This window comes from Hemiscyllium ocellatum, chromosome 5 (assembly GCF_020745735.1).
Source record: "Hemiscyllium ocellatum isolate sHemOce1 chromosome 5, sHemOce1.pat.X.cur, whole genome shotgun sequence".
NCBI lineage: Eukaryota > Metazoa > Chordata > Chondrichthyes > Orectolobiformes > Hemiscylliidae > Hemiscyllium > Hemiscyllium ocellatum.
In genome coordinates, this window is record NC_083405.1 from 16,901,262 (window position 1) to 16,928,310 (window position 27,049).

Consider the following 27,049-nt stretch of genomic DNA (forward strand, 5'->3'; position numbering starts at 1 on the left):
GCATCATCAGTAAAATTGTTTATCTGGTCCTTCATGTTGTTGCTTGAGGAACAATGTTATCAGCAAATTTATAGATACATTTTCCTACTTTAGAACATTGGCTGTATTAGTTGCGATGCACTTTAAGATGCCACAAAAACATCAAATGCATGCAAATTATTTCTCAAAAGAGGAAGAAAAGGTCCTGAAGTGCTCAGACATGCTATGAAAAATTAAACAGATAGCACTAAGACAGAGAGCTAATCAGTTCTTTTATTTGATTTACATGTAAATAGAAAAATTTCAAATACAGTTGCAAGTGCCAACAAAAAGAATAATCAACCAACAATTCCATGGCACAACTTCAATGTGAAATATGCCAAGAGAAGAACGAATAAAAAATTTCAACCAGCACAAGGACAAAAATAATTCTTGACACAGAAAAATACACCAAATAAGATTTCAGCATGTGCAGGGGAAACAAAAATATGTAAATGTTTAAGAGATATTTAGAAGCTGTGCAACAAGAATTAAGGTTTATTCTACTGATGAGTTAAGATAAACATCTAGCCTGCTATTTTATCTTTATTTATGTCATGATCATGTCAGACCTGCACCATTAATGCCATTAAATAATAGGTGTATTAAGTATCTCGGCCAATTTACAGGAACTATCATATAAATGTCATCTAGCTGACTATGATTTAGATACAATAAACATAGTATAGTCATTGGCAATTGTATTCTATTGGCAAAGTGGGTTATTAAGTCAAATAAATTAAATCTTTGCAATCAACAACGAAATGACAGATGTCACCTTAAAATCACTTTAGTGGGATAAAATATTGGATACTGAGCCTGTTGCTTCACTGGTATTAGATAGCTCTCATGACATCGATCACAGTAAGTCACATGATTTACTTTGTTCATCAAGATAGAAGCATTAATCTTCAAATGCAAACCATATAATTCAATTTTTAATTTAATAATTGTCTATAAAAAACGTCAGAAAATTTCACCTGTAAATAGGCATACTTTTTTTTAATTGACTCGTCTTCGCATCCAACAGATCATTCTTAAACACTTCTGCCAATTTCAGCTAGATCCTACCACCATGAACATCTTCCCCTCCCCTCGCCTCGCCTTTCTGCTTCTGCAAGGAGTGCTCCCTTCGCCACTCCTTGGTTCACGTCACACTCCCCACCAATACCCCACCCCCACCCACCCCCGAACCTCCAGTATCTTCTCTTGTAACCGTAAAAAATGCAAAATCTGGCAGCACATCACCCCCTCACCTCCATCCAGGGTCCCAAACAGCACTTCCAGGTGAGACAACGGTTCACTACCTCTCCTCCAACCTAGTTTACTGTATCCAGGTGAGACCAAACGTAAACTAAAGGCACGTTTTGCTGAACATCTCAGCCAGGGCTGACTTGCCTCCCAGTCATCGCGCATTTCAATTCCCCTTCCCATTCTCTTTTCAATATGACCATCCTCGGCCTCCTCCAATGTGAATCAGACCGCAAATTAGACAATAACACCTCTTTTTCCACCTGGGGCAGCCTACAGCCTGGACATTGAGTTCTCCGATTTCAAATAACCTCCCTTCCCAACTCCTAACTCCCTTTTCAGCCCCTCCTCCTCCCTTCCATTCCACTTACTGACCCTTGCTTCCAGCCACCAATCGGATTCATTCCTCCCATCAACTAGTCAGTTCGTACTCTCTACCTGTGTTCACATATTACTACCTCATATTACTACTCTGCCCTTCTTCCCACCCAAAAGCTCTCCCCCACTCTCCCATTATTTGCAGCTCCCCTAACCTCCACCCCCAGTCCTGAAGAAGGGTTATACCCAAAATGTTGACTTCTTCACCTCCTGATGCTGCCTGACTTGCTTATGTTCTTCCAGCCTCCTGCTTGTCTACTTTGCTTCAATTATATGGCAACATTCTATGTTTCAAGTCTCAGGATTACTTAACAATTTTTTTTCATAGAGAGCATTAACAATATTTATTTTTAAGTATATTTTCAAAATTTTTAAAGTACTTTACAAATGGTGAACATAATAAATGAATATTTTAAATCAAAAGTTACCTTATGAAAAAGAGATCTCAATTCTTATAATTAGTCTCCATTAAATCAGTAACAAGAAATAAGAATAGTTCAGACAAAAGTTCACAAGAGGGGCCTTACTTAAAACAGAAAGATAGTCAGATTTGTTGCAAGAAAATGGAAATTTTATTGAGGTGAAGACAGCACAAATGCTGATGAGTGATAGTAGATGTCAACTTACTTAAGGCAAAAATAAGCTACAAGATGAAAAATTGGTGAAAAAACTCAACAGGTTTGGTAGCCTCTATGGAGAGAAAACAGGTTAATGTTTCAGGTCCAGTGACCCTCCTTAAGAATTGACTATAGCTAGGGAAAGCTGGCATATATGCTGAAGGTGGTGGTGGTGGTGCCTATGTGTGAGTAAAGGATTAAGAGATCGGGCAAGACAAGCCTAGTGGACAAAAAGATAACTAGGCAGACAAATTATTGAAATCGATAATAAGTCCTAAAGGTTGCACAGTCCCCAAGTGGAAATGAAATGCTGTTCATCCAGCTTATGCTGAACCTCATTGGAGCAGTGCAGCAGGCCTGAGATAGAAATGTCTTCCAGGAAACACTTTGTTGAAGTGGCAGGTGTTAAGACATGAGGTAAACCCTCCTGCTTAATTTAAACCAGCAACACAGAAAAGATTTATCCCGCGCAGTAATCTGTGAAAATCCGAGAGGCCAAGAACTATTTAAAGTAAAACTTAACAACTTTATTTCTTAAGGAATAACTGAGAATAATTAACTAACAACTAGTTACAATTTCTTCATCTAACTCATATTTTACTTTCCCCTCTACAATACTGGTCCAATAAAAATCCCCCGAGTCAGATTTATAAAACAAAACTTCTTATCTCAAAACCAGACAGCTTTAGGTTCTTCTCTGTATTCCTGACTTCTTTTCTTCGCTTTGGGGATTCTGCTTCACAGGTTACTGATTGATAAAGGTACCTTTAAGAGAGCTATTTTTAAGGCAGTCTTTACACGTTGGTGGCTTGGCAGTTTTCCTCCCAATTGTTCAACTTTCCCTGGTCTTATTACCCCCAAAGCATTGGATTGTGTCTTGGGTTTTAAGATTGTCAAAAAAGTAAATTCAAACTGGATTGGAGTTCGGGTTTTTTGGGAGGTTAATTTAAACTGGCTGGCCGAATTCAAATCTGTTTTTGTCTCCAGGCACCAGCTACACAAACTGTTGAACCAAGCGGTTACATTATATCTTTTTTCAGAACACTTGGTGTTGTCAGGTAGATCTGTTGCTTTTAACTCTCTTAAAGGTACAGTATACCTGCATCTTCATAACACAGGCAACTTGAAGCTCAGGGTCATTTTTGCAGCCAAAATTTAGGTATTCTTTGAAGTTATAACCCAGTCTGCGTTTCAAAACCCTTAACTCCTCTCCTCCCCATCTTCAGCATATATCTCACCTTTTTCTAGCTATCATCCATTCTGATGAGTCATCACTGGACCTAAACATAAACTCTGCTTCCTCTGCACAGACGTTGCCATACTTAGACTCATTGAGATGTACAGCACGGAAACAGACCCTTCGGTCCAACCTGTCCATGCCAACCAGATATCCCAACCCAATTTAGTCCCACCTGCCAGCACCCGGCCCATATCCCTCCAAACCCTTCCTATTCATATACCCATCCAAATGTCTCTTAAATGTTGCAATTGTACCAGCCTCCAACACATCCTCTGGCAGCTCATTCCATACACGCACCACCCTCTGCGTGAAAACGTTGCCCCTTAGGCCTCTTTTATATCTTTCCTCTCTCACCCTAAACCTACGCCCTCTAGTTCTGGACTCCCCAACCCAAGGGAAAAGACTTTGCCTATTTATCCTATCCGTGCCCCTCATAATTTTGTAAACCTCTATAAGGTCACCCCTCAGCCTCCGACGCTCCAGGGAAAACAGCCCCAGCCTGTTCAGCCTCTCCCTGTAGCTCAGATCCTCCAACCCTGGCAACATCCTTAGAAATCTTTTCTGAATCCTTTCAAGTTTCACAACATCTTTCCGATAGGAAGGAGACCAGAACTGCACGCAATATTCCAACAGTGGCCTAACCAATGTCCTGTACAGCCGCAACATGACCTCCCAACTCCTGTACTCAATACTCTGACCAATAAAGGAAAGCATACCAAACGCCTTCTTCACTATCCTATCTACCTGCGACTCCACTTTCAAGGAGCTATGAACCTGCACTCCAAGGTCTCTTTGTTCAGCAACACTCCCTAGGACCTTACCATTAAGTGTATAAGTCCTGCTAAGATTTGATTTCCCAAAATGCAGCACCTTGCATTTATCTGAATTAAACTCCATCTGCCACTTCTCAGCCAATTGGCCCATCTGGTCAAGATCCTGTTGTAATCTGAGGTAACCTTCTTCGCTGTCTACTACACTTCCAATTTTGGTGTCATCTGCAAACTTACTAACTCTTATGTTCGCATCTAAATCATTTATGTAAATGACAAAAAGTAGAGGGCCCAGCACCGATCCTTAACATAGAACATAGAACATAGAACATAGAAGGATACAGCGCAGTACAGGCCCTTCGGCCCTCGATGTTGCGCCGACCGAGTCCTACCTAACCTATACTAGCCCAATAACTTCCAAATGCCTATCCAATGCCCGCTTAAATGAACATAAAGAAGGAGAGTTCACCACTGATACGGGCAGGGCATTCCATGAACTCACAACCCGCTGTGTGAAGAATCTACCCCTAACATCTGTCCTATACCTACCACCCCTTAATTTAAAGCTATGTCCCCTAGTAACACCTGACTCCATTAGCGGTAAAAGGTTCTTAGTATCTACCCTATCTAAACCCCTAATCATCTTATACACTTCTATCAGATCTCCCCTAAACCTTCTCTTCTCCAATGAGAACAGCCCCAAGTGCCTCAGCCTTTCCTCATACGATCTTCCTACCATTCCAGGCAACATCCTGGTAAACCTCCTCTGCACTCGTTCTAAAGCTTCCACATCCTTCCTATAGTATGGCGACCAAAACTGCACACAATACTCCAAATGAGGCCTCACCAGAGTCTTATACAACTGCAACATGACCTCAGGACTCCGGAACTCAATTCCTCTGCCAATAAAGCCCAGTACACCATATGCCTTCCTCACAGCACTATTTACCTGGGTGGCAACTTTCAGAGATCTGTGTACATAGACACCAAGATCCCTCTGCTCATCCACACTACCAAGTAGCCTACCGTTAGCCCAGTAATCCATCATCTTGTTATTCCTACCAAAGTGAACGACTTCGCACTTAGCTACATTGAATTCCATTTGCCACATTTCCGCCCAGCTCTGCAACTTACCTATATAAGTATCCTTGTGGTACTCCACTGGTCACAGGCCTCCAGTCTAAAAAAACAACCCTCCACCACCATCCTCTGTCTTCTACCTTTGAGCCAGTTCTGTATCCAAATGGCTAGCTCTCCCTGTATCCAAGATATCTAACCTTGCTAATCAGTCTCCCATGGGGAATCTTGTTGAACGCCTTACTGAAGTCCATATAGATCACATCTACTGCTCTGCCCTCATCAATCTTCTTTGTTACTTCATCAAAAAACTCAATCAAGTTTGTGAGACATGATTTCCCACGGACAAATCCATGTTGACTATCCCGAATCAGTCCTTGCCTTGCCAAATACATGTACATCCTGTCCCTCAGGATTCCCTCCAACAACTTGCCCACCACCGAGGTTTCTTAATTTCTGCTTTTCAGATTTCCAGCATCCACAGTTCTTTGTTTTATTAAAATAAGCTGTTTTTGTGAGGTAATACTAGTGTTAGGGACCAGGCCCGACCCCTCAAAACATTTCAAGATGATAGCCCAGACCCTAACTTTGCTAGTTATTTTAAGCAGGTGTGAAGTGGATATTCCAAGAGAAATGCCACTGGTCAAACCACTTAGTTTTAAACAAAATAGAATTTATGTACAAGATTACTGAATGAAACACAGTCAAAAGACAACAGACTACTGAATAACTTAACCTATCCAAAAACCCAACTGATTATACCAACTTAATGATGCTGTTCCCAATACATGCAATCTCCAAGAACACCCCATGGCACAAAAGGAAAAATCAAACACAGGTTCTTACAGGATGGAAGTCAGACAGAGTGTACCAGCCTGGACCTGCTTCAATGGGTCCAGCAGCTTTTACCACATTACTGCTAAACCCAAACCAAACCAGAGTAAAACAGAATTTGTGAGCGGCACGGTGGCACAGTGGTTAGCACTGCTGCCTCACAGCGCCAGAGACCCGGGTTCAATTCCCGCCTCAGGCGACTGACTGCGTGGAGTTTGCACGTTCTCCCCGTGTCTGCATGGGTTTCCTCCAGGTGCTCCAGTTTCCTCCCACAGTCCAAAGACGTGCAGGTCAGGTGAATTGGCCATGCTAAATTGCCCGTGGCCTTAGGTAAGCGGCATAAAACATGACGCTTTCTCACTTTTTAAAGTATGGGTTATGGGTGGGTTGTGCTTCGGCGGGTCAGTGTGGACTTGTTGGACCGAAGGGCCTGTTTCCACACTGTAAGTAATCTAATCTAATCTAATCAGAATATTGACTGGCATGTGATATTTAGGAAGGACAAGAGTTAGGAAAGTATGGAAGAAAAGGTAGTAACACAACAAAGAGGCAGGATTTAAATTCAGGAAACTAGAATATTGAAGCATTCTTGGTAGAGATGGAGAACCATAAAGGCAAATGGTCACTTGTGAGGGTTCCATAAAGATAACAGTAACTACATGGTAGGACAGGATATCAAGGAGGGAAAAAATGAAAGCTTATAGAATGGTACAGCAACTATCATGGGGGATGTTATCTTACATACAGACTGGAAAAATCAGATGGGAATAGTAATTTAGATGAGATATTTCTTCAATACTTTTGGGTTAATTTCTTAGACCAGCATGTTATGGCACTAAACAGACAGCAGGGTGCACTTGGCCAGGTTTCTACCAAGGAAATAGGTTTAATACCGGCCTCATTGTGAAAGTGCCCCTGGGTAGAGTGACCATAAATTATATGTAAAATTCAATCGCATTAAAGGGAAGAAGTGTGGTCCAAGGCTATCATTTTGAGTTTAAACAAGGGTTATAATGAAGGCATAAAAGCAGAACTAGCGATGGTGCATCAGCAATTTAGGTTAAGGAATAGGTTAATAAAGAGGCAGATATTTAGGGGAAACTCCAGAAAATGTATAATTTCAACAAATAAGAAGTTATAAGAGGCAAAACTACCATCTGTGTTTTACTAAAAGAGTCAAAGACAATATTAAACTCAAAGAAAAGGCATATAATTGTGAAAAGATAGATTACATGTCAAAAGATTGGATTGGACATTAAAAACAAAGAGAAGAATTACTCAAAGATTAATTGGAGGCAGAAGTTAGAGTTCAAGAAAACGTTAGGCAAAAACATCAAAACAAATAGAAGAAGTTTCTTCAGGCATTTTAAAAAGAGAGTTAACAGAAGTATGACTCTATGACTCTATAAGTGTTGGCCTGATATAAGGTGAGTCTGTAATTGGTAAGGGAGGATAAGGAGATTGCAAGTGAATTATAAGGAATATGGAAATACAACATGCTATCCTATTGCAACATACAAAGTTACAAGGGAATTTGACTGGAGAGGTTGTTTCCCCTTATGGGAAAGTCTAGGACCAGAGGGCAAAAGTCTAAGAATTAGGGTTGCACATTTAAGTCTGAGATGAAAAGGAATTTATTCTCTTGAAGGGTAGTGACTCCGTGGAATTCTTTATTACATGGTGCAGTTGAGTGTGCGTTGTTAAGAATATTCAAGGCTGAGATCAACAGAGTTTTAATCAGAAAGGAAATCACTGATTATGGGTGAAAAGGCAGGGTAGAATCAATGGGCTGAATGACCTACTTGTGTCCCTATATTTAACGCTTTTATAATTGAACAGATATTTTGCATGATTTTCACTAGAGTGGATACAAGTAACATCCCAAAGATAGCCTCAAATCAGATGCTGAAAATGGGGGAGGAGCTCCAGAAGATTGCAATTTCCAGGGAAGTAGCATTGAATAAATTGAAGTCACTGCGAGTTGACAAGTTGCTTAATGGATTTCATCCTGTGGTCTTAAAGAAGTAGCTAGTATAACAGCTGTTGTCTTGGTTTTAATCTTCCAAAACACAGTAGATTTAGGGAAGGCTCCTCAAAGTTGGGAAATACCTAACGTAACTCTTAAAAAGGGATAGAGATAGAAAGCAGAAAATTATAGGCCAGTTAGCTTAACATCTGTCATAAGGAAAATGTTAGAATCTTTTTTTTATAGAAATGTCATAGCAGGGCACTTTTATAAGGTAATCAGGCACTGTCAACACGGTTTTGTAATGTTTAACTCATTTACTGGAGTCCTTAAAGAAATAGATTGGGCTGTGGATAAAGGGAAACCATTTATTTAGATTTCCATAAGGCATTTGAAAAGGTTATTGTGGAAAATAAAAGCTTGTGGGATTGGAAGTAACATATTGACATGGCCAGAATAATAAAAGGAAGCAGAGAGTAGGAATAAATGGTCCTTTTTCAGGCTGGCATGATGTCGTGCATGGTATGCTACACAGATCAGTACTGGGGTCTCCACTGTTTGCAATTTATATAAATGATTTAGATGAAAGAATCAAAGATATAGTAGTTAAGTCTGGTGATGACACAACGATATGTAGGAAAGTAAATTGTGAAGAGGACATTAAGAGCCCACAAAGTAATACATATAGGTTAAATGCATGTGCAAAGATCTGGCAAATGGAGATTATTAATCTGTTTGTCCAAATAAATTTTTCTAACCCTACAAGAAACCTATTCATAGCACAAAATTTACACAAAATGTTTAACAATTTAATTACTTCTGGCGCACTGACCATATAAACAGCAGTTATACATACTAACAGCATTTACTGACCTGTTCTGCCTTCTGATGAAAGACAGCAGACATGTCAAGCAAGGTGCTACGTTCATCCAGTGCTGCTGCAAATGCCTTCCACTCCAGCTCCAACTGACTGGCAATCTGTTTGATTTGCTGAGAGGCATAATGGTTCGATTCCAGTAAACGATTGGCCACTGACATTATGCGATTGATGTTTACATATACATTCTTTGGAAAAACACAAAAAAAATTTGTCAAATAAACAATCTAGTACCCAAATAGTGGGCAGCTTGAATAGGTGCAAATTAACATGAAATGAATCTTAACATTCAAAAGTTTATGCATTCTGAAAGAATATGAAAAGGCAGGGAATTAAAATTGTCAAATGTAAATTTCTTTTTGGTTAACTGAAATTGACACCAAGATAGACAAAAAGACTACTTAAACGTTTTATGATACAGTCCAAACAACCTTTCTTCAGATTAGCAACTTAAGTAGTTAGTGTTAGAACGTAACAGGTTTTCTCTGAAAAGACAACCGTGTTTTACAGTGAAGTCAAATATTAAGAACACCTCGCCACTGTAATCGTGCTATAGCAATCTGAACATCCACCACAACCCCATAGTCTGTCGGTCATAAGAAAGACCAGAGGCGAATATTAGGAATTATTGCCACGTACCCTTAAAATGGCTCCCTGCTAAAAAGATTCAAATATTTGCAGCATATCTATTATTATACAAAGTAAGTAACAAGTGTAATTCCAAGTTCCAAGCTGTGCATTAAAAGTAAAAAGCACATTCTGATATAAATTTAAAAAGTAATTATTACAATTAAAATTATTAAATCACTTTGAAAAGCCTTACAGCAGTAGGTGGTGCTGTAGAAATAACCGTACATGGCAGATTGAAACAACGCGAAAAATTATTAGAGTTCAAAATATTACCCTTTGTGATAAACAGCTGTTGCCTCCCATTTATAATCAACAGTACCATTTTCCAGAAATTAGAGAACACAGAAACAAATTAAGAGAAAACAAGGAGAAAGAAAGTATAGAAAACCAAAAGATGACAAAACATATGGGACAGAGAAAATAGTCGGAAACAAGCAAAAAATGGTTTTACAAACACCATTAAAATAGAAAAAAATAGAGCAAAACGTATAAAGCAATGAAGTTACATTTTCCGTTATACGTTTTGAATGTTACTATTTATTAACCACAATCTGCTTATGATGTCTGAGTGCATCAGTATTGTACCGTATTTCAATATTCTGACAGCCCATCCCATTTCTAACAAATGCTTTCTACTGTCTAATTAGAATGTCAACACTTGCACATGTAGTTCAATTTAAGACAATCTAGGGATAGTAATTATACTTTATGGCTCCAGTTAAAATAGGCTACTTTGGTTAAAAAAAAACCGAAGTTCCAAGCTAAATCATAAGCATCAAATTTGACATTATAATTTACGTACACTAATATCAATCATGTGATTTGTTTTATTCATCCACAGGGCATGGGTATCACTGGTAAGGCCAGCATATAAACCTTATCCCGAATTGCCAATTGGAAAAAATGTAATAGTAACCTTGGGGGAAAAAAACAAAGATCTTACAGTTTTACCATTAAACATCCAATTCTTCTTCTATTCTCTCCTATCACTTCCCGTTTCTCTCCATTAAATTTTATCTGACCAATCTACTAACCTATGTATTACTGGAGATGTTTCCAATTCTCTTCACAAGTAAATTATTTATTTGGAAATACAAGAGAACATGCACACGAAAGGAAAGAAAGGAAGAGAAGCTATGGACTGTACTAAAATCTCTTGGAGACACCATGTTTACATCTCCCCAGACCAAAAGATAAACTTTGGTTGGCTATTTTCTCCCAAGAGGTAATTTCCTATCCGTGCTGGCATATTCCACTCCACTTGCTTAAATCAGTTATTTCCTCTAAGAATTCTAACACCCGTACATAACTCATCTTTACAATTCCATAATAGTTATCTTTAACTTACATCTTTACAATTTGACAATTATTTTGATTGCCACTTAATCATACAAATGTACAGCACTGAAACTGACCCTTCAGTCCAACTCGTCCATGCTGACCAGATATCCTAAATTAATCTAGTCGCATTATCAGCATTTTGCCCATATCCCTCTAAACCCTTCCTCATGCCTTTTAAATTTTGTAATTCTACTAGCCTCCACCACTTCCTCTGGCACCTCATTCCATACATGCACCACCCTGTGTGTGAAAAAGTTGCACCATAGGTTCCTTTGAAATCTTTCCCCTCTCACCCTAAACCTATGCCCTCCAGTTCTGGACTCCCCCACCCCAGGGAAAAGACCTTGTCTATTTACCTTATCCATGCCCCTCATGATTTATAAACCTCTATAAGGTCACCCCTTAGCCTCTGATGCTCCAGGGAAAACAGCCCTGGCCTATTCAGTCTCTCCCTATAGCTCAAAGCCTCCAACCCTGGCAACATGCTTGTAGATTTTTTCTGAACCCTTTCAAGTTTCACAACATCCTTCCTATAGAAAGGAGACCAGAACTGCACACAATATTCCAAAAATGGTCGAACCTCTGTCCTGTACAGCTGCAACATTGCCTCCCAACTCCTATACTCAATGTTCTGACCAATAAAGAAAAGCATACCAAGTTGGGGCTATTTTCCCAGGAGCATCGGAGGCTGAGGGGTGACCTTATCGAGGTTTATAAAATCATGAGGGGCATAGATGGGTTAAATAGCCAAGATCTTTTTCCCAGGTTAGTGGAGTCTTATTATTTCTGTATTTCTCTTATTTATTATTTCTTATTATTTCTCATCTTCCTTTCTTTTGTTATGAAATCAGTGTTCATGATTCACAGGTATCCTATCTCACTATCCTATCTACCTGTGACTCCACTTTCAAGGAACTATGAACCTGCACTCCAAGGTCTCTATGTTCAGCAACACTCTCCACGACCTTACCATTAAGTGTATAAATCCTGCCCTGATACGAACCTTTATCATTAGTAAAGTTAGGCTGATATATGATTATCTGCTTTATACCTTTTGTCGTCAAAATTCTTCTCTCTGGCTTTTACCATTTCATTCTGCATGAATTAATGTCCAGTACCGCAGAAAAGGTTTACAATACAGGAAGAAAGCACTGAACTTAAGCTTTCTACAAAAAGTCAAAGCCACTCCCATTGTCTCATGTCTCCGCAAGACGCTGTCCTCTTGACTGAACATTTAACCAAATTTCCTTTTAAAGATGTAGATCATAAAAATTCATTCTGATAAAATATATCTTGCTCCCCAGTAGTTACATTTTTATTTCTCCTCATTGTCTTTATTGTTCATGTGAATCATGAACACTGTTTTCATAACAAAAGAAAGGAAGATGAGAAATAATAAGAAATAATAAATAAGAGAAATACAGAAATAATAAGACTCCACTAACCTAGGAAAAAGATCTTGGCTATTTAACCCATCTATGCCCCTCATGATTTTATAAACCTCGATAAGGTCACCCCTCAGCCTCCGATGCTCCTGGGAAAATAGCCCCAATCTATTCAGCCTCTTCTCATTGCTCAAACCCTCCAAACCCAGCAATAGGCTTGGAAATCTTTTCTGCACCCTTTCAAGTTTAACAACATCTTTCCGAAAGCAGGGAGACTAGAACTGAATGCAGTATTCCAAAAATGGCATAACCAATGTCAAATACAGCAGCAAAATGACCTCAACTCCTATACTCAATACACTGATCAATGAAGACAAAATGTACCGAGCATCTTCTTCATTACAGTGTACCTGTAACTCCACTTTCAAGGAACTATGAAACTGCACCCTTTATTCGGCAACACTCCCCAGGACCCTACTGTTTTGCTTTATTTGCCTTACCAAAATCCATAAACTGACATTCATCAAAATTAAACTCCATCTGCCATTTCTTAGTCCAACGGTCCATTGACCCATCTGATCAAGGTCCCGTTAAACTGAGATATCCTTCTTCACGGCCCACTATAGCACCAATTTTGGCATCCACACAAAATGACTTCAGGCAAGCTCAATCCTGAACTTCAGCATCACATCTGCCTTCATCTGTTACCATTTATTCTAAGTAGACAAACATTGATTTATTCCAAAGTGATAATTCACTCCAGTTTATTTCAATGTATTCCTAATATTGCTACAGGGGGCTGGGTCTGGAGGGGATGTTCTTTGGAGGGCCGGATCGGACTCGACGGGCTAAGTGGCCTGTTTTCGCGCTGTAAGGATTCTATGAATCAAATTATTGTCTCAATTTTTTTTAGAGGTTTGAGCAGAGGGGGTTGGGAGTGCTCATACTCAATCCACACTCTCAAATTCTGGATTTTACTTCAAAAATATTCTGAAGAGTTTCTTTTGATCTGCCAATACTGTCATATTCTTGCCTCCAATTTATACTCTGGCAGTACATCTAATTCTCTGAAATCTATTATGTGTAGAGACCTCTCATAATTCTTAGAGCGTCTGTAAAACCACCACTTAACATTATCTTCTCCAAGGAGACCAGCCCCATGCCTCTAATCTATCTACATAACCTAGGGGCCTAGGTGGCATTGTTCTTGCGTGAGTAATCCAGACAGCCAGGTAAAATTTTGGGGACCTGGGTTTGAATGAAAAGCCTAATGATGGATATAAAACTATTTGGCTTGTCATAAAAACACATCAGGTTTAACAATGCCCTCTAGGCAAGGTTATCTACTGTCTTTACCTGGTCTGGCCTATATGTGACTCCAGAGCCACAACTGTGCCTTTGGAAATGGACTCTCAAAAACATTTACGTCAAACTGCAAAGTGCTCTCAAAAGAGACCTAAAATCATTTGGGATGCATCTAGGTTGTGGAAAAACAGCAAATCCGGAGGGATGATTCTGCAGAATCCGTGCTGTAACAATCAGTGCTTGGTCCACTGCTTTTTATCATTTATGTAAATAATTTGGATGTGAATATAGGAGGTATGGTTAGCAAACTTGCAGATAACATCAAAATTAGTAGTATTGTGGACAGTGAAGAAAGTTACCTCAGATTACAAAAGGAACTTGATCATATGGGCAAATGGGCCAAGGAATGGCAGAAAGTTTAATTTAGGTAAATGTGAAGTGCTGCACTTTGGTAAGGCAAATCAGGGCAGAACTGAAACACTGGCCAAACAAAGAGACCTTGGAGTGCAGGTTCAGAGTTCCTTGGAAATGGAGTTGCAGGTAGACAGTGTAGTGAAGGTGGTTTTTTGGAATGCTGTCCTTTATTGGTTGGTGACTTGATTATAGCACGTCATATTGTGGCTGTACAGGACATTGGTCAGGCCACTTTTGCAATACTGTATTCAATTCTGGTCTTCCTGCCACAGGAAAGATGTTATGAATCTTGAAAGTGTTCAGAAAATATTTACAATCCTCCAGGGTTAGAGGGTTTGAGCTGTAGAGAAAGGCTGAGTAGGCTGGGATTATTTTCCCTGGAGCTTCAGAGGCTGAGTGACATTACAGAAGTTTATAAAATTATGAGGGGTACGGATAGTGTGAATAGCAAAGGTCCGTTCCCCAGGGTAGGGTAGTCCAAAACTAGAAGGTGTAAGTTTAAGGTGAGAGATGCACGAGTTAAACGGGACCCAAGGGGCAACTTTTGCACAGAGTGTGGTGGGTGCATGGAATGAGCTGCCAGAGGAAGTGGAGGAGGGTGGTACAATAACAATATTTAAAAGGCATCAGCCTGGGAACATGAATAGGAAAGGTTTAGAGAGATTTGGACCAAATGGGACTAGATCAGTTGAGGATATCTGGTCAGCCTGGATGTATTGAACCAAAGGGTCTATGCTGCACATTTCTATAACTTACTAACCATTCCTCCTATATTCATATTGAAATCATTTATATAAATGTCAAAAAGTAGTGGACATAGTACCAATACTTGCAGCACACCGCTGGTCACAGATCTCCAGTCCAAAAATTAATCTTCCATCACCACCCTCTGTTTGCTACCTTCAAGCCAATTTTGCATTCAAATAGCTAGCTCTCCCTGGATTCCATGTGATCTAACCTTGCTAACCAGTCGCCCATGCAGAACCATGTCCAATACCTTACTGAAGTCTATACAGACCACATCCACTGCTCTGCCTTCATCAATCCTCTCTGTCACTTCTTAAAAAAAACTCAGTCAAGTTAGTGAGACATTATTTCCCACAAACAAAGCCATGTTCACTATCTCCAATCAGTTCTTGTATTTTCAAATACATATAAATTCTATCCCTCAGAATCCCTTGCAACAACTTACCCACCACTGATGTCAGGCTCACCAGTCTATAGTTTGCTGGTTTTGCCTTACCACTTTTCTTAAACAATGGCACCATATTAACCGTGATTCTCGATAAAGGGTTTATGCCCGAAATGCTGATTCTCCTGTTCCTCGCGTGCTGTCTGACCTGCTGTGCTTTTCTAGCACCACACTTGCGACTCTCATCCCCTGCATCTGCACTCCTCACTTTCTCTACATTAGCCACCCTCCAGTTTTCTGGCACCTCGCTGCTTGAAGAAATTTCTCTTCATCTTAGTCTTAAACAGCCTGGTCATTGAAAAAACATTGTTCTTGCCTTTACCCTGCCTGGTGTTCTTAAGATTTTAGAAGTTTCTATAAGATCCCCCGATCCCCCCCCCCCACCCCACCGCCCTTCATTCGTCTATACTCCCGTGAATATATTCCTAGCCAATCCAGTTGCTCTTCATCCTGATTCCTGAGATGGCAGTTTTGTGACAGGAGGAAGAAACTCTAACTAGAAGGGTTCAAGATTGATAAGGAATGACTGCTGATAGACTGTTGGTATTTAAAATTCACAAGACACTGGAATCTAATGAAATGCATCCAATGCATTTTAAAGAAGTGAGAGTAGTAGTTGGAGGGCACTGGCCATAAACTTTCAGTCTGCCTTAGATTCAGGGCAGGTGCCAAAGAACTGGAAAACTGCAAACATTATGCAACCTTGTTTCAGAAAGGCTGTCAGGATGGGTCCAGCAATTACAGAACTGTAGTGAAGGTTGTTTTTTTTTAAATTTAGTGCAAGTATACACTGGACATCCCAAAAAGTCAGTATGACAATCACTGCTTTTCTTATTACAAATTAATGATCCGCACTGGGATATTCAAGGCACAATTTAAAAATATACACATTGTATAAAACAGTGAACAATGAAAACAGTGATAAAGTTGATGAATATTTATATCAAACTTATTATCCAGAAGGTTCTCAATGTTGACAGTACTAAGTAGTCTGAATAATACTGCTTTAAATATAAGCATGAAAATCTGCAACTTTTAAACTGCTTCTATGGTAACATTTGGCTGCAGAACTGTGTATATCAGTGGTGACGCCCAAATAGTTGGTGCGCCTCATACATATAAAATGTGTATAAAACAACTTAAAATTGAAAAGCGTTTGAATTGTTATAGTAGTGGACATTAATGAATGATTAACAATACATTCTTAATACCCTATTAGCGGCTGAAAAATATTGCAGGTCCTACTTCTTCAAAACATAGCAGTATCCTTCAAACAGAAAGCAATCCAGATTTTTCATTACTTAAAGTAACATCCACCTTTGAATGATTTGCAAAACTGTAACTTATTCGGTAATCACACAGTGCATTGCAATATCAGGTGGTAACCTGAGCTTCAACAATTGCAGCTCATTTTGTACAGTACACCTTTCATTTGTGCTAGACATTGAATATTAACTTGAAGCATTTCATGGTTTCTTGCCATTTGAAGTTTCTCAACTCTAGGGGCTTTGAATGGCAGTAAATGATATTAAAAACGTACATTGGGGATTTGCAGCTTTCACTTCAGGAGCGGAGCTGAGTGGGAATGAATGGGAGGACAGCCTGGGAAGATAAGAGTACCTGATTCTGAGTGTTTCAACTGGGGGGTGCGATTGAAAAATTACGATACAGGAAAGGCGTGATTTGATTGCTTAAAACAGAATCTGCTAAATTTTAATCTGTGTTAAATTGAGTCTGTGTCAAATTATTGGTTAGAACTTCTGTTCAGATTGAGATAATAAGCAGAGATTAAAAACAGTTAATTTTTTTTACAAACTAAATGCATAAAATAAGGATGGAGGGTCAGGTGATGTGTTGCTCCTGCATGATATGGGAGCTGGTGGACCCCACTGTGGCTCACAGTGACTACATCTGTAGTATGTATTGGTTGCTCGAGGAACTCCGGCCATGGGTTGATGAGCTGGATTCTGAGCTTCGAATGTAGCGACATGTCAGAGAGGGGGAGAGTTACCTGGATAGTCACATCCCTTAGACTAACTAACTTGAATTCGGCCAGTGGTCAGGGACGGGGGTGTGTGGCTTAGCAGGATCCAGGAGGCAAAATTACAGGAGCCTCAGCCTTTGACCAACAGGTTCGAGAAGGGAGGATAAGCCGACTGACCACAGCAACGTGGTGCAGGGAAGCATTCAAGAAAAGAAATGTAGTTGTAGTTGGGGATAGTATAGTTAGGGGCATCGACACTATTCTCTGTGACCAGGATCAAGAGTCCCAAAGGTTGTGTTGCCAATCTGATGTTCAGAGTCTCTCTTCTGGGCTGGAGAGGAATTTAGAGTGGGAGGGTAAAGATCCAGTTGTCCTGGTCCACGTGGGTACCAATGACATAGATAAAACTAGGACAGAAGTTCTGTTATGGGAGTATGAAAAACTAGGAGCAAAACTATAAAGAAGAACCAAAAAGATAATAATCTCAGATTATTACCTGAGCCACAGGGAGGTAAATGTGTGGCTTAAAGATTGGTAGAACATAGAACATAGAAGGATACAGCGCAGTACAGGCCCTTCGGCCCTCGATGTTGCGCTGACCGAATCCTACCTAACCTATACTAGCCCAATAACTTCCAAATGCCTATCCAATGCCTGCTTAAATGACCATAAAGAAGGAGAGTTCACCACTGATACGGGCAGGGCATTCCATGAACTCACAACCCGCTGTGTGAAGAATCTACCCCTAACATCTGTCCTATACCTACCACCCCTTAATTTAAAGCTATGTCCCCTAGTAACACCTGACTCCATTAGCGGTAAAAGGTTCTTAGTATCTACCCTATCTAAACCCCTAATCATCTTATACACTTCTATCAGATCTCCCCTAAACCTTCTCTTCTCCAATGAGAACAGCCCCAAGTGCCTCAGCCTTTCCTCATAAGATTTTCCTACCATTCCAGGCAACATCCTGGTAAACCTCCTCTGCACTCGTTCTAAAGCTTCCACATCCTTCCTATAGTATGGCGACCAAAACTGCACACAATACTCCAGATGAGGCCTCACCAGAGTCTTATACAACTGCAACATGACCTCAGGACTCCGGAACTCAATTCCTCTGCCAATAAAGCCCAGTACACCATATGCCTTCCTCACAGCACTATTTACCTGGGTGGCAACTTTCAGAGATCTGTGTACATAGACACCAAGATCCCTCTGCTCATCCACACTACCAAGTAGCCTACCATTAGCCCAGTAATCCATCATCTTGTTATTCCTACCAAAGTGAACGACTTCGCACTTAGCTACATTGAATTCCATTTGCCACATTTCCGCCCAGCTCTGCAACTTATCTATATCCCGCTGTAACCTACCACTTCCTTCCTCACTATCCACAACTCCACCGACTTTTGTGTCATCCGCAAACTTGCTTACCCAGCTTTCAAGTCCTTCCTCTAGATCATTTATAAATATAACAAAAAGCAATGGTCCCAAAACAGATCCTTGTGGTACACCGCTAGTAACTGCGCTCCAAGATGAACATAATCCATCAACTACTACCCTCTGTCTCCTTCCAGCCAGCCAATTCCTAATCCAAACCTCTAATGTATCCTTAATGCCATACCTCCGAAGTTTTAGCATTAGCCTACCATGGGGAACCTTATCGAACGCCTTACTAAAATCCATATACACAACATCTACTGCTTTACCCTCATCCACTTCCTTAGTCACCTTCTCAAAGAACTCAATAAGGTTTGTGAGGCACGACCTGCCCTTCACAAAACCATGCTGGCTATCCCTGATCACGTTATTCCTACCCAGATGTTCATAAATCTTATCCCTTACCATTCTCTCTAAGACTTTGCCCACCACTGAAGTCAGACTCACTGGCCTATAGTTACTAGGGCTATCCCTACTCCCTTTCTTGAACAATGGGACCACATTCGCTATCCTCCAGTCCTCTGGTACTATTCCCGTAGACAATGACGACATAAAAATCCAGGCCAATGGCTCTGCTATCTCCTCCCTAGCTTCCCATAGGATCCTGGGGTAAATGCCATCAGGCCCAGGAGACTTATCTATTTTCATCCTCTCCAATATTCCCAAAACCTCCTCCCTGCATATTTCCAGGGCATCCATTCTAATTATTTGTGATTCCATATTCACATCAGCAACAGTGTCCTGTTCCTGAGTGAATACTGATGAAAAGTACTGATTTAATGTCTCTCCAATCTCCTCCGCCTCCACACACAACTTCCCACTACAATCCTTGACTGGACCGATACCTACCCTAGTCATCCTTTTATTCTTGACACACCTATAGAAAGCCTTTGGGTTTTCCCTAATCCTACCAGCTAAAGACTTTTCATGTCCCCTTCTCGCTTCTCTTAGCTCCCTCTTTAGCTCCTTCCTGGCTACCTTATAACTCTCAATCGCCCCTACTGAACCTTCACGCCTCATCTTTACATATGCCGCCTTCTTCCCTTTCACAAGGGACTCCAATTCCTTACTAAACCACGGCTGCCTCACAAGGCCCTTTACACCATGCCTGACTGGTACATACCTATCGAGGACACACAGTAGCTGCTCCTTGAACAATCCCCACATCTCATTAGTGTTCTTCTCTTGAAGCCTGTTTTTCCAATCCACACATCCTAAGTCATGCCTCACTGCATCATAATTTCCCTGCCCCCAGCTATAGCTCTTGCCCTGCGGCGCACGATTATCCCTCTCCATCACTAAAGTAAAAGTCACCGAGTTGTGGTCACTGTCCCCGAAGTGCTCACCTACCTCCAAGTCTAACACCTGGCCTGGTTCATTACCTAGAACCAAATCCAATATAGCCTCCCCTCTTGTTGGCCTGTTGACATATTGTGTCAGGAAACCCTCCTGCACACATTGTACAAACACCGACCCATCTAATGAACTCGAGCTATAGCTCTCCCAGTCAATATCTGGGAAGTTAAAGTCCCCCATAACAACCACCCTGCTACCTTCACTCTTTTCCTGAATCATCCTCGCAATATTATCCTCTACTTCTCTAGGACTATTAGGAGGCCTGTAGAAAACACCTAACAGGGTGATCTCACCTTTCCTATTTCTAACCTCAGCCCAAACTACCTCAGATGGCAAGTCCTCTTCCATCGTCCATTCCACTGCTGTGATACTGTCTTTTACAAGTAATGCCACGCCTCCCCCTTTTTTACCCCCATGTCTGATCCTACTAAAACATTTGAACCCTGGAACGTGCAACAGCCATTCTTGTCCCTGTTCTACCCACGTCTCTGTAATGGCCACAACATCGAAGTCCCAGGTACCAACCCACGCTGCAAGTTCACCTACCTTATTCCTTATACTTCTGGCATTGAAGTATACACACTTCAATCCACCTTTCTGGTTACAGGCACCCTCCTTAGAGATCGAATCCACCTTTCTGGTTACAGGCACCCTCCTTAGAGATCGTGGGAGAAATGAGTTTGAATTTATGGGACATTGGCACCAGTACTGGGGAAGAAGAGATCTGTTCCGATGGGATGTTCTTCATCTGAATCGTGCTGGACTGCAGTCCTGCAAGTCACATACCTAGGCCTTTAGACAAAATGGCTGATGTGGGGGGGTGGGGAGTCAATTGCAGGGGAAATTAGTAAACTCAAATTAAAGGAGGAGTAAGAGTGCAGGTTAGCGATGTGGCAGCTGGTTACCAGACAATAAAGGTGAGGGACAGAACAGCTGAATGTTTTTATGCACCAAGGAATTCCTTGCGAGAGATCCTGAGTGGGGCACCATAGTGGCTGAGTGGTTAGCACTACTGCTGCACAGCACCAGGGACTCAGGTTCGATTCCACCCTCGGATGACTGTCTGTGTGGAATTTGCACATCCTCCCAGTGTCTGCGTGGATTTCCTCCAGGTGCTCTGGGTTTCCTCCCAGAGATGTGCAGGTTAGGTGAATTGGCCTTGCTAAATTGCCCATTGTTCAGGGATGTGTAGGTTAGGTGTATTGATTGGGGTAAATGGTCGGGGAATGGGTCTGGTGGGTTATTCTTCAGAAGATCAATGCCTGTTTCTACACTGTAGGGATTCTACTTCTATAAAAGAGTAAGGAAATTTACCAATAGAACAGTTAAAAGTTTTGTATCTAAATGCACAAAGCATTCAAAATAAAATTAATAAGTTAATGGCGCAAATAGAAACAAAAAAGTACAATTTGGTAGCAATTACTGAGACATGGTTATAAGGAGACCAGGCCTGGGAATTGAATATCCAAGGGTATTCAGCATCTCGAAAGGATAGACCGAAAGGAAAAGGAGATGGTGTAGCTTTGCGAGTGAAAGAAGGGATCAGTGCTGTAATGAGAAATGACATAGCATGGGACATCAAGATGTGGAATCAGTCTGAGTAGAAATAAGAAATAGCAAAGGGAAGAAGTACTTGATAGGAGCAATCTATAGGTCCCCAAACAGTAGTTCTGCAGTGAGACACATTACAAGCCAGGAACTATTAGAGGTTTGCAAGTAAGGTACAGCATTAATCATGGTTGATTTTAACATGCACATAGATTGGAAGAATCAAGTTGACAAGAGTAGTTTGGAGGCACAGATCATTGAATGTATTAGAGATTGTTTCTTGGAGCAATATGTTGTGGAATCAACCTGGAAACAGGCTATTCTGGACTTGGTATTGTGTAATGAGGAGAGATTAATCAATGTCATCATAGTTAAGCATCTTCTAGACAGTAGTGGTCATCATATGATAGAATTCAAAATTCAATTTGGGGTGAGAAAGCGGAGTCCCAAAGTAGTGTTCTGGAATTAAACAAAGGAAATTGCATAGGTACGAGGACAGATTTGGCCTGAGTAGATTGGGCAGGAAGGCTAAAAGGTAAGACTGCAATGCGCAGTGGCAGACATTTAAGGAGCTACTCAATTCCACACAACTAAAAGAAAGATGGTAAGGTGTAGTAAAAAACATGCGTGGCTAAAAAAACAAGGAGGTCAAGGACAATATAAAATCAAAAACTAAGGTACACCATGGTGCAAAGACCAGTGGCAGACTGGAAGATTGGGAAACATTCAAATATAAACAAAGAAGTAGTAAAAAAAATGTAATAACAAGAGCCACGATAAATCACGAAAGAAAACTAGCACAAAATATCAAAAAGGATAGCAAAAGCTTCTGTAAATGCATGAAAGGGAAGACAGTCGTTAAGGTGACTGTTAGTCCCTGAGAAGATGAAACCAGAAAATTAAGAGTGGCGAAAACAAATGGCCGAGATGCTAAATCAATACTTTGCCTCAGTCTTCATAGTGGATGATATTAGTATTCCTATTGGAACAGGCAGGTCAGAGGCAATAGAAAGGGTACAGCTTAGAACAATCAAAATCAATAGGGAAAGGGTACTTAGCAAACTATTAGGATTGAGGGCACACAAGTCCCTCAAGCTTGATGACCTACATCCTAGGGTATTAAAGAATGGAGTTAATTGATCCATTTGTTACAATATTCCAAAATTCCCTGGATATGGGAGAGGATCCAGTGGATTGGAAAAATGCTAACGTAAAGCCCTTATTCAAAAAGGGAGGGAGGCAGTATGTAGAAAATTACAGAGCAGTTAGTTTAGCATCTGTTGCTGGGAAAATGTTAGAATCAATTATCAAGAAAATAATATCAGTACATTTGGAAAGTCAAATCGCTATCCATCAGAGACAGCATGGTTTTATGAGGGCAAACATGTTTGACTAATTTGCTAAAGTTCTTCAAAGATGTAACAAGCAAAGTGGATAACGGGGATCCTGTAGTTTAATATATCTGAGCTTCGGAAGGCTTCTGATAAGGTGCCGCACAAAAGGTTAATTCACATGGTTGGATCACATAGAATTAGGGATAATTTATTAACTTGGATAGGTGATTGGCTGATGGACAGAGACAGAGAGTTGGGATAAATGCATTTTTTCTGGATTGCAAGTAGTAAATGGTGGTGTACGACAGGGTTCGGTCTTTGGACCCCAGCTATTTACAATCTACATTAATGACTTAGATACAGGATAGAAGGCTCAATAGCCAAATTTGTGGAAGACACAAAAATAGGCAGGACAGTAAATTTTAGTGAGGAAATAAGAAACTTATAAAAGGATATAAATAGATTAGGTGAGTGAGTCAAAATATGGCAGATGGAATTTAACATGGATAAGTGTGAGGTCATGCATTTTGGTCAGAAAAATGGGAAGGCAACCTATTATCTAAATGGGGAGAAACTTCAACGTGCTCCATTGCAGATGGATCTGGGTGTCCTCGTTCATGAGTCACAGAAAAGGTACAGCAGATAATAAAGAAAGTTGGCTTTTATAGCTAAAAGAATAGAATATAAAGGTAAGGAAGTTATTACTGCAACTATACAAAGCACTGGTGAGATCACACCTGGAGTCTTATGCACAGTTTTGGTCCTCTTATTTGAGGAAAGGTGCAGTGGCAATGGAGGCAGTTCAGAGGAGGTTCACTACATTGATCCCAGAGAGGCAGGTTTCGTTGTATGAAGAGAGATTGAACAGTTCAGGCCTATACTTTCTGTAAATTAGAAGAATGAAGGGAGATCAAATTGAGGTATTCAAGATGATAAAAGGTATGGATAAAATAGAACTGTAGCAGATGCTTCCTCCTTTAGGGCATTCTAGGATGAGAAGTCATAGTCTCAGGATAAGGGGTAACAAATTTAAAACAGAACTGAGGAGAAACTACTTCTCCCAAAGGGTTGTGAATCTGTGGAATTCGCTACTCCAAAGTGTAGTGGATGCTGGGACAGTGAGTAAATTTAAGGAGTTAGATTTTTAATTGGTGATGGGTTGAAGGATTATGGGAGAGGGCAGGAAAATGGTGGTGAGGAGTATATCACCTATGATTGAATAGCTGAGCAGATTCGATGGGACAAATGGCCTAATTCTGACCCGATGCCTCACAAACTCACTGCACCAAAAGATTTCACATAAAGGGACAATATTGTTCTACAGGCATACAGGCTTATTGGCAAATATCTTGCTGTTGATTATAAGGAATGCTGAAACATAGTAACTTAATGAAAAACACAGATTTATTAACATTTGAAATGATAGGTCCATCCAGGTTCAGCACTATTACAAATGTGACAGGTTTCTGTGAACTCAGAAACAAAGTTAATGTTTCAAGTTAACAGGTAAGTGTTTCCCTCTCCACAAATGCTGCCAGTCTTGCTGAGTATATCAAACATTTTGTATTTTTTTCCCAGTTTTTCAGAATCCACAGTATTTCCTCTTATATCAAAAAACTATTGCTCCAGTTGAATATAATCACATTTGATTTGACAGCAACTCATACAGACTGTCAAATGTATTTACAGAGTCATACAGCACAGAAGAAAACCCTTCAGTTTCCCAAACAAAACTAGTCCCATATCCCTTTAAACCATTCCTGTTCATGAGCCTATCCAAATGTCTTTTAAATGTTCCAACTATAAGCTATAGCAGCATGTATCATAGCCAGCACAAAACAAATTTCTCGATGAAGTGAAATGACTTATGGTATCATGCACAGTAACAGCAAAAATGAACAAGTGAGGAAGTTAAACAAGATAAAACAAAATAAATCTACATTGAACTATTATAATTAAATCAGCTGCTTGCTTCAAATCTTTCAAAATGTATAAACTTGGCAAATCTTTTCTCATGAGGACACTGAAAAAATATAGTTTAAATTCAGCTGTCAAATTTAAATAATTAAGGAATCATACAGCTGGCCTCCTCTCTCTTCAGATAAGTGTTATTCACTTGTTCTGCCACAGTATTATTGGAAATTGGGTTAGATTGCAGGTGCACTGGAACATTACCGGCTCAGTAGTTAGCACTTCTGCCTCACAGCATCATGGACCCAGTTGGATTCCACTCTCAGAGTTCACAGTTTCCCAGTGTCTGCGTGAGTTTCGTCTGGGTGATCCAGTTTCATCCCACATTCCAAAGGTGTGCAAATTAAGTGGACTGGCCGTGCTAAATTGCCCATGGTGTCCAGAGTTGTGCAGGCTAAATGGATTAACCATGCTAAACAGGGATTGGGTGGGATGCTGTTTGATGGGTTGATATGGGCTTTATGGGCTGAATAGCCTGCTTCCACACTGCAGAAATTCTATGACAAGTCTTAGTAGAGAAAAAAGTTGAGAAGTACTCAGTAAATCAATTTTCATCTATCAATGGCTGTGGAGTCATTCTGAAGGACTAATCACTGATGCCCAGCAGCAAAAAGACTTGCCCTCCATGTGAGAATAGAAAACTCATTCAGACAAACCTGTTATGTTCACATATCAAAATAATAGCATTCTGTATCGATTTTCATTCTTCCTTAACCCTGATACAAAATAGCGGTGATGGTGAGATAACAGAATTGCTAATCTTTTTCATTTCTACCTTTTTGAATTATATAGTGACAGATTTTTCAAGGTAAAACTGATTTCTTTTTAAACAATATGATCTCTCTCACACATTCTCTCTCTACTTTTCCGCGCCTTAAATTACAGATAGTGAATGCTTTGTGGATAGGATTTAGTAGTGGGAGAGGAGAGCACCAATCATCCACCAGCCCTCGTCATTCACAAACCCACACCCCAGGTCAGTCATCAGTTCGCACTTACTCAGACATCATTCCATTCACTCAAACACACTGCTCCAACTCAGCTCTCAGTCACTCACTCACCCATATAGTCATCCATACTACCACCCAAACCCCAGACATAGTCAGTCACTTACTCAGTTGTTCACTCACCCAACAATATTCCTGTTACTCATCCAGCCTCCCACTGAGTTTCTCACTCTCTCAGCCAGTTCTCAGTCATGTTGGACTCAAAATAATAACTGTTTTCTCCCCACAAAGTGCTGCCAGACTAGCTGAGTTTCTCCACTATTCTGTTTTTATTTCCAATCTCCAGTATCTGTAGTACTGGCATTTATCCTCTAATCACACACTCAGAGACATTTATTCAGCCATCCAGCCAACCAATCACCCCAGTGAATCTCTTACTCACCAGGATGGCCAGCATCACAACCAGTCAGTCTCTCACCTCTCACTCATCTAGTGAGCCCCAAGCAGTCAATCACTCATCTTATCCCTCCCTGACCCCACCCAACCACTTTTTTGCCCCTCCAAACCCTCCAAGCAAGGCAGGCCAATTATCACCCCACCTATTCCCAGCCTACTGACTCATCACTCCTCAATACTGAAGGCCTACCTGATTCTCAATCCCTCTTACTCCTCCCTGGTTGGCACTTCAGACTCCTGGCCCCCAACCCCATTTGCCTAATTGGTTGAGCTAACTTGCCGACATGCCGAACCCATCAGATACAAACAGACAAGAGAATTAGCCTCTGACAGGAAAGTACATCTTTTAAAAATCCTACAGTTACACATACCTGTATTATGAACAAATGTTTGGAGACCAGATAGAACCTCAACAGCAGCCTGGAATTCTATGAGCAATGGTTAGATAACCAGAGATAAACTAACACCAAAACCCATGACAGATTTTACATTCAAAGCTAAATGCTGCTCTCAGTATTACATGCACCACCTATTACTTCAATAATGTTTTTTCATTCATGGCATGTGGGTGCCACTGGGCAAGCAGCATTTATTGCCCAGCCCTGATTGCCCATGCGTAGGTGGCAGTTGTCTTCTTGAAATATTGCAGCCCTTGGGGTATAGGATTACCCATAGTGCTGTGGAAAGGGAATTCCAGTAACATTGAAGGAACAGCGAT

General features: G+C 40.6%; 1 protein-coding gene across 5 annotated transcripts in view; it reads right to left on the minus strand.

Moving 5' to 3' along the window:
• Nucleotides 1-27,049, minus strand: part of LOC132815624 (triple functional domain protein) — a 547,994-nt gene that overhangs the window by 313,870 nt on the left and 207,075 nt on the right. For all 5 annotated transcript variants that reach the window (XM_060824568.1, XM_060824569.1, XM_060824567.1 and 2 more), the window contains one exon: nt 9,025-9,216. In XM_060824568.1, coding sequence (XP_060680551.1) covers nt 9,025-9,216 — 192 coding nt within the window. The remainder of the gene's footprint in view (nt 1-9,024; nt 9,217-27,049) is intronic.